This window comes from Neophocaena asiaeorientalis, unplaced genomic scaffold (genome assembly GCF_003031525.2).
Source record: "Neophocaena asiaeorientalis asiaeorientalis breed wild unplaced genomic scaffold, Neophocaena_asiaeorientalis_V1.1 scaffold946, whole genome shotgun sequence".
NCBI lineage: Eukaryota > Metazoa > Chordata > Mammalia > Artiodactyla > Phocoenidae > Neophocaena > Neophocaena asiaeorientalis.
Window position 1 is genome coordinate 1,631,141 of NW_020175049.1, and position 13,920 is coordinate 1,645,060.

At 35.0% G+C, this 13,920-nt stretch overlaps 1 protein-coding gene across 3 annotated transcripts in view; it reads right to left on the reverse strand.

Moving 5' to 3' along the window:
• Positions 1-5,746: 5,746 nt before the first annotated feature.
• Positions 5,747-13,920, reverse strand: part of HIKESHI (heat shock protein nuclear import factor hikeshi) — a 32,278-nt gene continuing 24,104 nt past the window's right edge. For 2 of the 3 annotated variants that reach the window (XM_024763605.1, XM_024763604.1), the window contains exons 3-5: positions 13,026-13,177; positions 6,997-7,115; positions 6,008-6,087 (exon numbers count right to left, since the gene is read on the reverse strand). In XM_024763605.1, coding sequence (XP_024619373.1) covers positions 6,033-6,087; positions 6,997-7,115; positions 13,026-13,177 — 326 coding nt within the window. In that variant the 3' untranslated portion in view covers positions 6,008-6,032. Of the gene's footprint in view, positions 6,088-6,996; positions 7,116-13,025; positions 13,178-13,920 lie in introns of all 3 variants that reach the window. The other variant, XM_024763603.1, reaches the window with a different exon arrangement.

Consider the following 13,920-nt stretch of genomic DNA (forward strand, 5'->3'; position numbering starts at 1 on the left):
AAGAAAATAACCACCAAGAATTTTCCAAAATTAATGACAGACATCAAATCACAGATCCAAACAGCTCAGAAAACACCAAGTAAGATTAAAAAACAAAAACCACTTAAGGCAAATCATTTTTCAAACTGTTGAAAATAAAAGACAAAGGGAGAATCTTAAAGGCACCCAGAGGGGAAAAACAACAGTTGTGGTGAATGAGATGGAAGAGCTTATCAAAAAACATAAGATTGCTGAGCAGCTCTGACAACCAAGGTGAAGTTAGAGATTGTGGTTACAGGATTTTTTTAATGCAATACTCAGTGGCCTTTTACCAATAATAAAAAAAAAAAGTACATGTGGTTGAACTTATTCAGAACTCAGGTTTTTCTGGTACAGGTGATAGAAAAGGAATGGGACAAGGGGACTGAATATCAGTCTGGAATATATGCTAAAAAATCAGTGGAAGTAAAAAATGCCTGAGAACATCTAACTCTACAAGGCTACAATATAATGCAAAATGATATCACAATATACTTTCAAGAAACAATGTTTTTAGGGTTTTTTTTTTTTCTTTTCTGCGGTATGCAGGCCTCTCACTGCTGTGGCCTCTCCCGTTGCGGAGCACAGGCTCTGGACGCGCAGGCTCAGCGGCCATGGCTCACGGGCCCAGCCGCTCCGTGGCATGTGGGATCCTCCCGGACCAGGGTACGAACCCGTGTCCCCTGCATCGGCAGGCGGACTCTCAACCACTGTGCCACCAGGGAAGCCCCATAAGTGTCTTTTGAGAGGTTTTAAATTTGTGGAATTCTTATGCTTCCATAAGACTGCCATAAGGACTTCTTTTGTCAGCCTAATTTGTAATTTCCAGAGCCTTAGTTATCTTTAAGAGTATTAATGAACATCAATTTAATTGAAACATAATCTTGGATAAAGAGACAATATAATTTTACTATACATGTGCTCTTATTTAATAACTGGAGTAGCTCTTAGCTACCAGTTTCAAAAGGATATTCAGATGCCCTTATATTATGTTGGTATGCATATACATTTTGAAAGAATATAAAAGATTTTGTGTAGGTAAGGGGATGTCCATGCAGAGTAATAAACACTTTTTCTACCTAGATTAAAAAAAATTTTTTTTTGTCTTAAAACAAAAAGTGTCTGGTTGTGCTAGAATACAAGAGTACTTTTTGTAAAGACAAATCTAAGAGTATACAGAAAATGTAGAACGTTTGAAGGGTGAACTTTGGGTTCATAATGAGCTATAAATAATAGGTTGGAATGATTAATAAATATGTTAAAACTGTTGACAAAGTTGGTTAAGTATGATGAATGTATTCACAAAGATAGGCTCATGAAACCATTACTAGATGTTGTTACATAGAAGATAAACAGAAAGAGTAAAACTATAATTTAGACTTTTTTTTTCTTCTGGTAAAACAGCAAAGCTATCTCTGTGCTCAGCTGAGAGTTGTCTTCTCTCATTATTAAAGAATACCACTCTGAACATTTTGATATACTCAAATCATTTTTGAAAAAAGTTCCCCACTTTTGAAAATATTAAAGTTCCTAATAATCTCAGTCACATACTCTTTCATCTTTTATGCTTATGCATCAAAATTAACAAAAGTAGACTATGTTTCAACAAATGGTATTGGGACAGCTGGATATCCACATGCAAAAGAATGAAGTGGAGCCCTATCTCACACCATTCACAAAAATTAACTCAAAATAAATCAAAGACCTAAATGTAAGAGCTAAAACTATACAACTCTTAAAAGAAACCATAGGAATAAACCTTTACAGATTGACAGAAAAAATCTTTTCTTAGATATGACACCAAAAGCATCAGTGACAAAAGAAAAAAGATAAATTAGACTACACCAAAATTAAAAACTTTTATGCTGCGACTATTACTCTCATCAAGAAAATGAAGACAATTCACAGAATGGGAAAAATATTTGCAAAATCATATATCTGACAAGGGACTTGTATCCAGAATATATAATGAACTGTTAGAACTCAACAATAAAAAGACAAATAACCAAACAATGGGCAAAGGATTTGAATAGACATTTTTCCAAAGAACATAAACAGATGGCCAATAAGCACACACAAAGATACTCAATATCGTTATTAGACAACTGCAAATCAAAACTAGGAGATTACCACTTTACACCCACTGGAATGGCTACAATCAAAAGAAAAAAGCTAGTGTTGACAAGGATGTGGAGCTATTGAAACCCTCATACACCACTCATGGGAAAGTAAAAGCTTTGAAAAATAGTTTAGCAATTCTTCAGAAAGTTAAACATAGTTACCATGTAACCCAGTAATTCCACTTTTAGGTATATTACCCAAGAGAGATGAAAACATATACCCACATAAGAACTGATACATGAATATTCATATGGGCATAACTCATAATAGCCAAAAACTGGAAATAACCCAAATGCCCACCAATTGATATATGGATAAAATGTGGTATAATCATACAATGTAATATTATCAGCAATAAGAAGGAATGAAGCTCTGATACATGCTATAACATGGATGAATCCTGAAAAATTATGCTAAGTAAAGGGAGTGAGTCACTAAAGACCACTATACTACAGTCGTCTTAGATAGTAGATCACTATACTATAGTGGCCTTATAGTAGACCACTATACTATATGATTCCATTTATATAAAATACTCAGAAAAGACAAATCCATGGAGACAGAAAGTAGATTCATAGTTGCTTAGAGCTGATGGGGCTTCTGGAGGCTGGGGATTAAATACTAATGGGTATGGAGTTTCTTTTGAGGGGATGAAAATGTTCTAAAATTAGATCATGATGGTTGCACAATCCTGTGACTATACTAAAAAACACTGAATTGTACACTTTGAGTGAATTTGATGTTATGTGAATTATATCTTAATAAGATTTGTAAGCAGGCAAATGCTGAAAGCAGGTATATATAGAAAAGTTATGGAAATAGAAGATGTGGAAATAAAAAATTATTTGATCATTCTAATAAATCCACAAATCTAAAAATGAAAATGGCTTACAACTATTGACCTAAGACAGCTATCCTCTCTTCAACAAAATTATTGGCTGTCAGTTTTCAATTAATTCTTCATGTATTGCATTTTGACAATACAAGAACCAAAACGTAATAAGGTAGAACCTATTAGACATGTACTTGAAATCTAGAATCAGCATTTACAAGATGGATATGTTCCCGGTTCATACATGACAACTCAAGTATAGTTAGTTAAATTCAGAAGACAATGCCCTTATCAGGTACAAATATCATGAAACTATGAAACACATATTTGAGCTTGCTATTTTCTCATTATTTAACATTCTAATAAAGTCCCTTACTATCCTTTTTTTTTGTTTAGTAAATTATTCAAAAAGTGACTCAGAAGCATTTTTAAAAGTGGATCCATTGGGCACAGATGGTAAATGGTGTTACTATTTTTCCCAGTATACTAAATACAGATATCGGCTGAGACTATTTCTTGCCTTTGGATATTTTTCACTCATGTTCATATCTTGTCTCCTCTGACCACTATGATTTTGCCTTTCCCATACTGAGGCATAATAAAACTGTTAAGATGTCTTTTTTGCCTAAACTCTCTTGAGTTTCCTTCACTTTATGGAAAAAATGATAATAGGAAAAATTAAGTTTGGCATTCTCCAAATTTTAATAAATTCAAAACTATTCTAAAAGCCCTTTTTAAAAATCAAACTTAAAAGAAAAAGAGATTGACAAATCCAGAGTTTAGCCTTCCTAGGTTAAACTGTGTGCAAGTAAAATTTGTTAATAAAATGCTTCAATGTGCCTTTGTCCCTTCAAGCTGCTATAACGAAATACCACAGACTCACATAATCAACTGAAATTTGTTTCTTACAGTTCTGGAGGCTGGAAGCCCAAGATCATGGTGTCAGCATGGTCAGCTGAGGGCCCTCTTCCAGGTCACAGAGGTCTCCGTATATCCTCACATGGCAGAAGGGACAGACCTTTAGGAGAAAATTGGTCTCCTAGGAGTTTAAAAGAATAGATATTAAATCTTTTACGGTGAAATTTGACTCTGAACCTGCTAAATTCCACTGCAGAAGACTTAATAGTTGTTCCTTTAAACTCCTGAGACAAATTTCCTCCCAAAGGCTCCTTCTAATATTTGAGCTTTCCTCATACCATTAGCCCCAGTCTTCATTATTGTAAAAACTGGAACTTTACTCCAGGTCAACAAAATACTTCTGCTATAATCATTATAGCACTGTCAGCAGAACCAACATCACCAAGGGAGGAACAAATGCTGGAGTTATTCTCACTGTACTGGTTATTTTCTCCAAGATTTTCCAGACGTCTATGAAGGAACTAAGCTCCACTGAGAATGTGCCCACCACAAGGAAACAATTATTGGCTTACTCCTGTTGTAATAAAATAGAGATAAAAATCTATATTCCTGATATTATCTATAACTCACCAGGAATTCCAACAACAATCAGACTTTTGCCCACCTCCTACACCCAAACCTATCTTGGGTGTATAGGATAATTAAGAGGCTTTCTGATATTTAAAGCCCTTTTCTCTCCAGTGTAGCATGTATCCTTTAGAAGGGTAACAAGAGACTTCCAAAATGAAGTAGGTACTGGCTGCTCAGGAGAGCTCTCAGAAGTGATAACTGAACCTCTTTATGCATACTGTGCAAGACTACTACTCCAGCAGCAAGAATACAATTAGAAAAGTGGTCCAAATTTTGCCTCATCCTCTGCTGTGAAAGCCCAACAAACCAGTTTAAATATACTACCCAGGGGACTTCCCTGGTGGTGCAGTGGTTAAAAATCCGCCTGCCAATGCAGGGGACATGGGTTCGAGCCCTGGTCCGGGAAGATCTAACATGCCGCGGAGCAACTAAGCCCGTGTGCCACAACTACTGAGCCTGTGCTCTAGAGCCCACAAGCCACAACTACTGAAGCCGGCACACCTAGAGCCCATGCTCTACAACAAGAGAAGCCACCACAATGAGAAGCCCGTGCACCGCAACTAGAGAAAGTCCGTGCGCAGCAACAAAGACCCAACGCAGCCATAATTAATTAATTAATTTAAAAAAAAAACCACTACCCAGGACTGTCATGAACAATCACACTGTCTTTATATCCTCTTGGCAAGCCAAGGGACACTTTGTTTTTAGTTAATACTTCCTGTTGTATCTCTATAAAGATCATTGGACAGATGAGATCCTGGTGGTTTCTGGTCAATGGGCATCACCAGTAAAAGTCAAAGGGCTCCCTTTGAATGAGACACAAAGGCTTTACCTTCATACAAAGAAGTAATGAATCCTATAGTCTATACACAAATGTGTAACATTACCAATATTAAACAAAACCTGATCAGTATTATGGCAATTTTGTTAATAAAAAACATATGAATTTGCAAATATAAAAAGTGACAACAAATCTGTTAATTGAAAAAACTTTTTTTTTTTTTGACCGCACCACGCAGCCTGTGGGATCTTAGCTCCCCAACCAGGGATAGAGCCCAGGCTACGGCAGTGAAAGCGCCTAGTCCTAACCACTGGCCTGCCAGGGAATTCCTCTGAAAAAACTTTTAATCTAAAGAAATACTAACTGAAAATAATTTCTCCATATGTAAAAATGTATATTTGATATGTTTTTCCAAAAGTCCCCAAATTTTGATATAGTTGATTTTAAGTTAACTATTCTAGCAAACCACTGTAAATATAAATGAAAGATTATAAATGCAATGCATGTGGCACAATATTGTGACTATGCTTTATTTTTAAGTAAAAAATGAATCATAGCCAAAACAAAATGTTTTGCCTCTGAATATTTCCAGCTTAAGGGAAAAAAGTCATTAATGATGAACATTTTTTCAGTGTTTTTAATTTTTTATAAAGATTTTAATTAACCTTCATAGTCACTAAGCAGTTTTTAAACTTAGGTTTCATGATCCTTTTGACTTCATGCTTTCAAATAGAATGATTATCTTCAAAACATGACAAATTTCAGAATCCATTAAAAATTATTTTATTCAAATTATGTTTTCCAAAAGAGAGGGTTCTGTGCTAGTCGTCTTTGAAAGTTTTCATACCTACAAAAGAAAAACATATTTATAAGAAATTTAATTAGAATCTTTCATAATGTGACAAATGACTCATCAAAAAGCAAATAACTTTACATGTCATTTCTAAAATGCTAAGATTAAAAACTTAGAAAGTTAAAAGTTAATCTGGGAGTTTAATTATTAATTTATAACAGACAGCAAGCATAGTGATTTAACTGGCTGTATCAGAAAGCACAAATCATAATAAATTTTATTAATTTTTTTATCTTTTGCAAATCTGAGAGCTAGAAGGGACCTAAGAAAAAGTGAAATCTAACTCCTTCTCCCTCGTTTCATAGATGAGAATAATTTTCTCAAGGTCACATAGCTACATTATTACAAAGCTCAAACCTAATACATTCTAGTACAATCCATGCTATACCATGCTACCACTTCTCAGCAAACTCTCCTTATGTATCTCGCCAACACTGGGATATTCAAAGTGAAAAGAAATATCTATAAAACAGAAACATAGAAAAGTGCAGTATAAACCACTCTGATGTTTCATACATGTTTATTTTAGATCAAGACTTTCTACTAGTGAAAAAAAAAGTTCATTGATATTTCAAACCTCATATACAGTACTTACAATTCAAAATATAAAAAAATGTACAGCCCTTAATTGTGGTCCCTAAAACATAAGCAATTTTATTTTCCTGTCTTTATAAAGCCAAAATGGCTACTATATAACAAAATATTATTTGGGGTAAAAATTATTCCTAATGTGAACTCTAAAATACATACTTTTTAATTGCATGCAAATGTTAATGTATTCTGATGTCCACAATAAAAGAATATGTTTAAATGTCAAAGAAGAAATACATTCACAAGCAAAAAACACACATCTTTTGTAGGCTACTAGAAGCCTTAATATGAGAGCTACAAAATGCCCCATACCATTTCAGAACCACATTTGCCGGAATGAACATTTCAGATGGACTTGGTGTCATCTGGGCCTGAGAGACAGCAAATGATGAAGCAAAATTGTAGAAGTTGTCTAACATCTTTTGTGTGAACTAAAAGTTAATAATAAATAGATTAATGGATTATACTAAACACTCCATTTATACCTTAATATTTTTAATTTAAAATGTTGTCATATTAACTTGGTTTAAGGACTGTGAGTTCTGAGACAATCTAATGCTGAACATTAAGGCAAGTCATAAAATGACATTATGCCACAAAATCATAACAATCTGCCTTTAGTACTTTCTTTATATCTCAAAGAATTTCTATGATTATCAAATATTTTAAAGTTTATAACATATTCAGTTTGGGAAAAAAAAAGAAAAAATGTTTTTTCATTCAAAATATCTTCTTTTATCTCCACCTTTGGAGATGCCCCTCTCCTCAAATACCACCCTCATCAAATCAACCTATTTTCTCATATAAAATAGTAACCATATCCAAGAAGTCTTTTTCTTACCAGAAAGATAAAAACTTAAGTATAAAAAAGGAACAACTGGTTACTCACCATCAATTACAAAGAAGAGAAAGGTAACACTATTTCATTTCTATTTCCTGGTCTGTTCGTTCTCACTGACCCTCAAATGGGCAAATCCACTAACAGCCTCCAAGACTCCTTTGTAGAAGCAAGAAGTAAACTGATTCACATTTCTTGAGAATCAAATGGGTTTAAGCACTAAACCCCAAAATTAATGAACTACTAACGATAATACTACCTTTTATTCACTCAAAAATAATCTTCCCAACATCACTTTCTCCAAAACACAAAACTAGCCATGAAGGTTCTTGCTGTCTCTTTTCTACATGGAAGAAACATCTTATTAGGGTTTTTGTTTATTTAATAATATCGAGGTAGTTTAGTCCAAGAGACTCTACTGTTAAGGTACTTGAACCAATATCAGAGTTGAACCAATAAGATCACTAACTAAAAGATCAGTACCAGGAGAAAAAAAATCAACAGCAACCCTCCATACAAGCAAGAAAAATTTTTAAATGTAACTTTAAGAAGATCCAATTCATGACAGAAACAAAGTCTGTAAGATACCTAGGGGAAATGCTAAGACAAGCTAATAGTAAGACTTTTGTGGAAAATATTTTAAGACTGTCTTGAGAGATAAGAAAGAAAACAAATGAAAGGACTTATATACCATGTCGAGTGGAAAGATACAATATGTTCACGGATGGGAATACTTAATGTGATAAAGGCACATTAAACCTATAAATCCAATGTTATTTTCAACTAAATTCCAACAAGATTTTTCATGGCACTTGACAAGCTGATACTAAAATTATTATGAAAAATACCTAAGCCTATTTTGATGACTAGGAGGAGGGACTTGGCCTTCCAGATATTAAGATTTTTCCTGGCAGAGGAACAGGCAAATTAACTGGAATAAAAGAGAAAGCCCAGGAACAAACCTAAGCATATGCGACACATGATATATAACAAAGATGCTATTATTCACAATAAAAAAAAAATGTGGACTAACTATTCATTTAATGGGACTAGAACAACTAGTTTTCCATAGGGGGGAAAATGACTTTAGATCCCTTCCCATACCACACACAAACACAATTCAAAAAGTAAAACGTTAAAAGCCTTAAGAACTATAAGAGAACGTAACATCTTTACATATCAGCATAGGGAAGAATTTCTCAAATACAAAAAACCCACAAATCATAAAGGAAACAACTGATAAAACTTGTCTACAGAAAAATGTCTGTATGCAAAAGACACCATAAACAATACTAAAAGACAAGGTAGGGGAAAAAATTTACAACATATACAACAAAGGATTATTATCCAGAACGCATAAAGGCCTTTTCCCAAAAAGCTAAAATTAAAAAGTGCCAAAATTAATACAACAGAAAATTGGGGAAAATTATATAAACAGTCAATTCCTATAAAAGAAAATACAAATGCAGGCCAAAAATCTGAAAAAATGCTCAACTTCACCAACAGTCCAAAAAAAACCCCAAAACAATAGTAATATTCTAATTTCACCTACCAAGTTTGGCAAAAATTTAAGGTCTGATAAATATTACTAAGAATGTATAAAAACATCTACCATTGGAAATGGAAAAACAAACTGCGGCTCATTCGTACATATGACATATGACAATTAAAACAAACTAAATCGATTCCATGTATCAACACAGATAAATCTTTAAAAATAATGCTGAGTGAACAACAGTAAGTTGTAGAAGTTTGTGCAGTATGATACAAACATTTATATCCATTTAAAAAACATACGAAAGGGTAAATAACAAGAAGTAAAAATAGAAGAACCAGAAAAAAAGGGATTCAACACAGAAGAGAAATAAAAGGAATTTCTGGAGTAATGGTGAAAGAAAACCATACCTTAACAACAGCTATGCAACAGACCCAGAGAATAATCAGTCCACAGTGGAACAAAAAAGAGAGTTCCAAGAGAAATGTTTCCAAGACAAATTTTAAATTGCTATATTTAAATATATTGAATGGGAATTTACAATTGGCAGAATTTGGGCATAAATTATTAGAAATGGAAATACAGAAATCCATGCAAAGGAAAAAAATGAGAAATTTATTAACCAGGATAAATGAAAAGTTATACAGAACAAGAAATATAATCATACCACTACACACGGCTCAGTTCTGAAAAACATTTACCAGGTCATAATACTGAAAACTTTGAATACTAACTTAATGAAAATCTATACTGGAAAGGTGGGGAGAAAAGATATCTGTGTATTTTGGAGAACAGAGGATTAAGAGAGCTAAATCATGTTATGTATCGGTAAGTCAATGGAAAATACCTGTAATAAATAAATTAATAAAGAAAGATTAAGCAAGTTTCTTCTGACACATGGAAATAAATACAAGGAGAAGGAGGGAAAAAAAATGAGGGGGAGGTTGAAAGTGACTGCTGCTGAGAGGCAGAATAAAGCAGAATATAAAAGGTATAATAGAGGACAGCTGTTTTACATGTAAAACTATTTGACTTTCTAAACCATGTACTACTGATAAAAACTAAAGTGAAGTAAGAATAACTAAGCATAAATTAGAAACACATTTAAACACACATACAAATAGTACTATACGTTTTGTGAACAAATATGAAAATTTTTTTTAAGTACTGAAATACAGATAGGAAAGATATATAAAGTTAGAAGAGTAGCTACCTGGAGAGGAAAGGGAAGAAGAGAAGCAGAGAGCAGTGGGCTGTATCTGTAACACTTTATATAATTTTTTAATTAGTAGCAAATATAGCAAAATGTTAACAGTTAAATCTAGGTGGAAGACATATGGAAGTCTTCAAATATACCCCACTATAAAGAGAGCTCTGTAAGGATGGGTATTATTTTATTTTGTCTACCTATTTTTATCTGTTTGTTCTTAAAAAATGCCTCGCACACAATAGGTATACAATAAATATTTGTGGAATGCACTTTTCTATATATTAAAATATTTCATAATAAAACATTTAATAAAAAAAATATGCTTCATTAAAAAGCTCAAATAACTTATTATAGAGTAAAAAGTCTTCTTGCCCCTCCCCAGGGATAACATCACTTTGTCATGTATTTTCCAGACATTTTTCAAATACAATCTATATGGGACACTATAAGTATTGTTTTACAACTTGCTTTTTTCAGTATAGTTTATTTTTTAAATCACTGACAAAATTTTTAACACCCAGATTCTGCCATTCTTTAATTTGGCCCATTCTCAAGAGATCATATGACAAGTCGGCGCTTAAATTCATGGCCACAATCTTCAAAAATGTGCTTCCTGGGCTTCCCTGGTGGCGCAGTGGTTGAGGGTCCGCCTGCCGATGCAGGGGACGCGGGTTCGTGCCCCGGTCCGGGAGGATCCCACGTGCCGCGGAGCGGCTGGGCCCGTGAGCCATGGCCGCTGGGCCTGCGCGTCCGGAGCCTGTGCTCCGCAGCGGGAGAGACCACAACAGTGAGAGGCCCGCTACCGCAAAAAAAAAAAAAAATGTGCTTCCTAGCAAGCCCAAAAGGTTTCCCTAGTCCATTCACCCTCCTCCTCTCCTAGAGGACTTGTTTAATAATCCTTTTGGTTTAGATTTCCAATACTTCTTTTCCCCTCAATCTTAGCTGATGACCTTGCTTCCTATTTCACTGAGCAAAGAGAAGGAATTAAGAGAGAACTTGCACAACTTCTCATCAGCACATTTACCAACCTCCTGTGTCTGTCTGTGCCCATATATCCATTACTATAAACACTGTCCATTATCCTATCGAAAACCTCCCAATACGGTCTTATTTCCTACTCAAGGGCACCACTTTCACAAGCCTCCCCACTCTCCTGCATCATCAATTTTTCTCTCACTAATGCTTCATTCCTGTCAAACATGATATAATATCTCCGATTAAAAACAGAAAGAAAAAAAAATTCCTTGTCCCCATAGCCCCCTCAAGCAACCAGACCATTCACCTGCTGTCCTTTATGACAACACTCGTCAAGAGTCATCTATATTCACTGTTTCCATTTCTTCCTCTCCAATTCACTCAACCTTGCTGCAAACACCCTTTCCACCTCTATGAACTCTTGTCAAAATCTTTAATAACTTTTACCTTGCTGAATCCAATGGTTAATTCTTAGCCTTCATCTTACTTGACCCATCAGCAGTGAATACTATTGATCACTTCTTCCTTCTTAAAATTCAGTCTTCGCTTGGCCTCCAAAACAGCACTTTTGGGGTCTCCTCCTACTTCAGGCTGCTCCTTTCATTTCTCCTTATCCCTTAAGCGTCTCAACTTTGAAATGGCCCCAAGCTCTGTCACTGGCCAATTTTTCTATTTACAGTTACTTCTCAGTGATCACATCCCCTTCCCAACTTTAAATACCACCTCTACACTGATGACTCCCAAATTTTTACTTCTCTTGAACTCTAAGCTTGTCTTCCCCAGCTGGATATCTAACAGGCATCCCAAACATAGTACAATCAAAATACAACTCCTGATTCCACTCCCAGCCCATACTTGTTCTTTTCACAATATTCCTGTGTTCTTGTTCCTGGATCCAACACCCTTGGAGCCATAGTTGATGTCTCTATCTCAGACCTCACATGTGATCCACACCATGAAACACTACTGGCCCCATCTTCAAATTATCTCCAGAAATCAACTACTTTTCATCACCTCCATTTCTACTTCCCCATACTTCCTGGTTCAAGTCATTAAAACCTCTCACCTAGATTTTCACAAGAGCCTCCTAACTGATCTTCCTCCTTTCCTCTCTGCCTCACTACAGTTTCTCTCCAAAGATGCAAAAGTGATCCTTTAAAAATGTAAGTTAGATCATATTACTCTCCTGCTCAAAACTCTCTTATGTTTTCTCTTCCAAACAGAATATAAGCCAAAGTCTTTACAAAAGCCAATGAGGTCACATATGATTTATCCTGCAGCCACGTCCCCCATCATCTCCAACCTCATTTCCCATCTCTCACCCTTGTTCACTCTACCCCAGACACAAAGTTTCACTTTATTCTTCAAACATAACAGGGCCTCTGTAATAGCTATAACTCTGCCTAGATCATTCTCCCCTTCAGGCCTCTGCCAGACAGGTTAAAAGTCAACCCTTATGGAATTGTGTCACTTTAAGCTCCACGAGGACAAGGATCTTGCTCATCAGGTTTACAACTGTATACTCACAGCCTAGCATACTAATTGTGGGAGGAAAAGAGGTAAAGTTAATATTTAAACCCATTTTAAAAAATCACTTTGAGCTATTTTATCACTATAAAAACTTAAGTCTCATCAAAGCATTTATAAATTTTAAAATACCTATAGAGAGGAAGACAAACTGAAAATATACATGGAAGCCAATAACTTATATCATATGTGTTTACCTTCATTTTTACATGAATTCTACCACCAAGCTAATTTCTAAAGTACAGAATGTGATTTTAAAATTATTTTAGAAAATAATGAAATGTACATTCCATTACCTGAGTAAATGAGTCAACTGAAGACACAGCAGCATTACCTACAGGAGTCTGCTGAGCCAGACTGTCCAATAATTCCACTGAAATTCCAATGTGAGCAACAGATGGATTTCGGACAATATTCATGGCTCCAAAAGGGTGCTGGCTTCCTTCTCCTGAAAAAAATTAACATGTGCCACATATTTTAAATTTAACTTGTATACACACAAATTCCTTTATAAATATGTGGGGCTTCCCTGGTGGCGCAGTGGTTGAGAGTCCGCCTGCCGATGCAGGGGACGCGGGTTCGTGCCCCGGTCCGGGAAGATCCCACATGCCGTGGTGTAGCTGGGCCCGTGAGCCATGGCCGCTGAGCCTGCGCGTCCGGAGCCTGTGCTCCACAACAGGAGAGGCCACAACAGTGAGAGGCCCGCGTACCGCAAAAAATAAATTAAAAAAAAAAATAATATAAATATGTGAAGAACCTTGATTTATATGCACTAAAAAGTTCTGTTACATGAAAGTTTGTCTCTTCTCAGATAAATGTAAAAGGATGCCTAGCTTTTACCATATTAACAAATAATTAAGAAAACCGAAGTTTTCCTCACCAGAAAAATAGCTATTACTTTTCTAAAACTTACAAAATTATTGCAGCTAGAAATGGAAATTAAGAGAAAAATAAATAAATGAGCATTAATTAGATAACAGATTCTCAATGCTAACTCTGAGGGAAGGATATTTTTAAAAATTTTTAGAATTAGTTTTAATATTTTCTGATTATTCCACTAAAGAAAGAGATTTCATTGCCATTAATACTGATAACGACATGGCATATTTTACTAAATGTCATAAATCACCCCACTCAACACCTGATGATCTGTTATCAAATAGGCAATAAAGAAATTTGCAGCTTATTCAG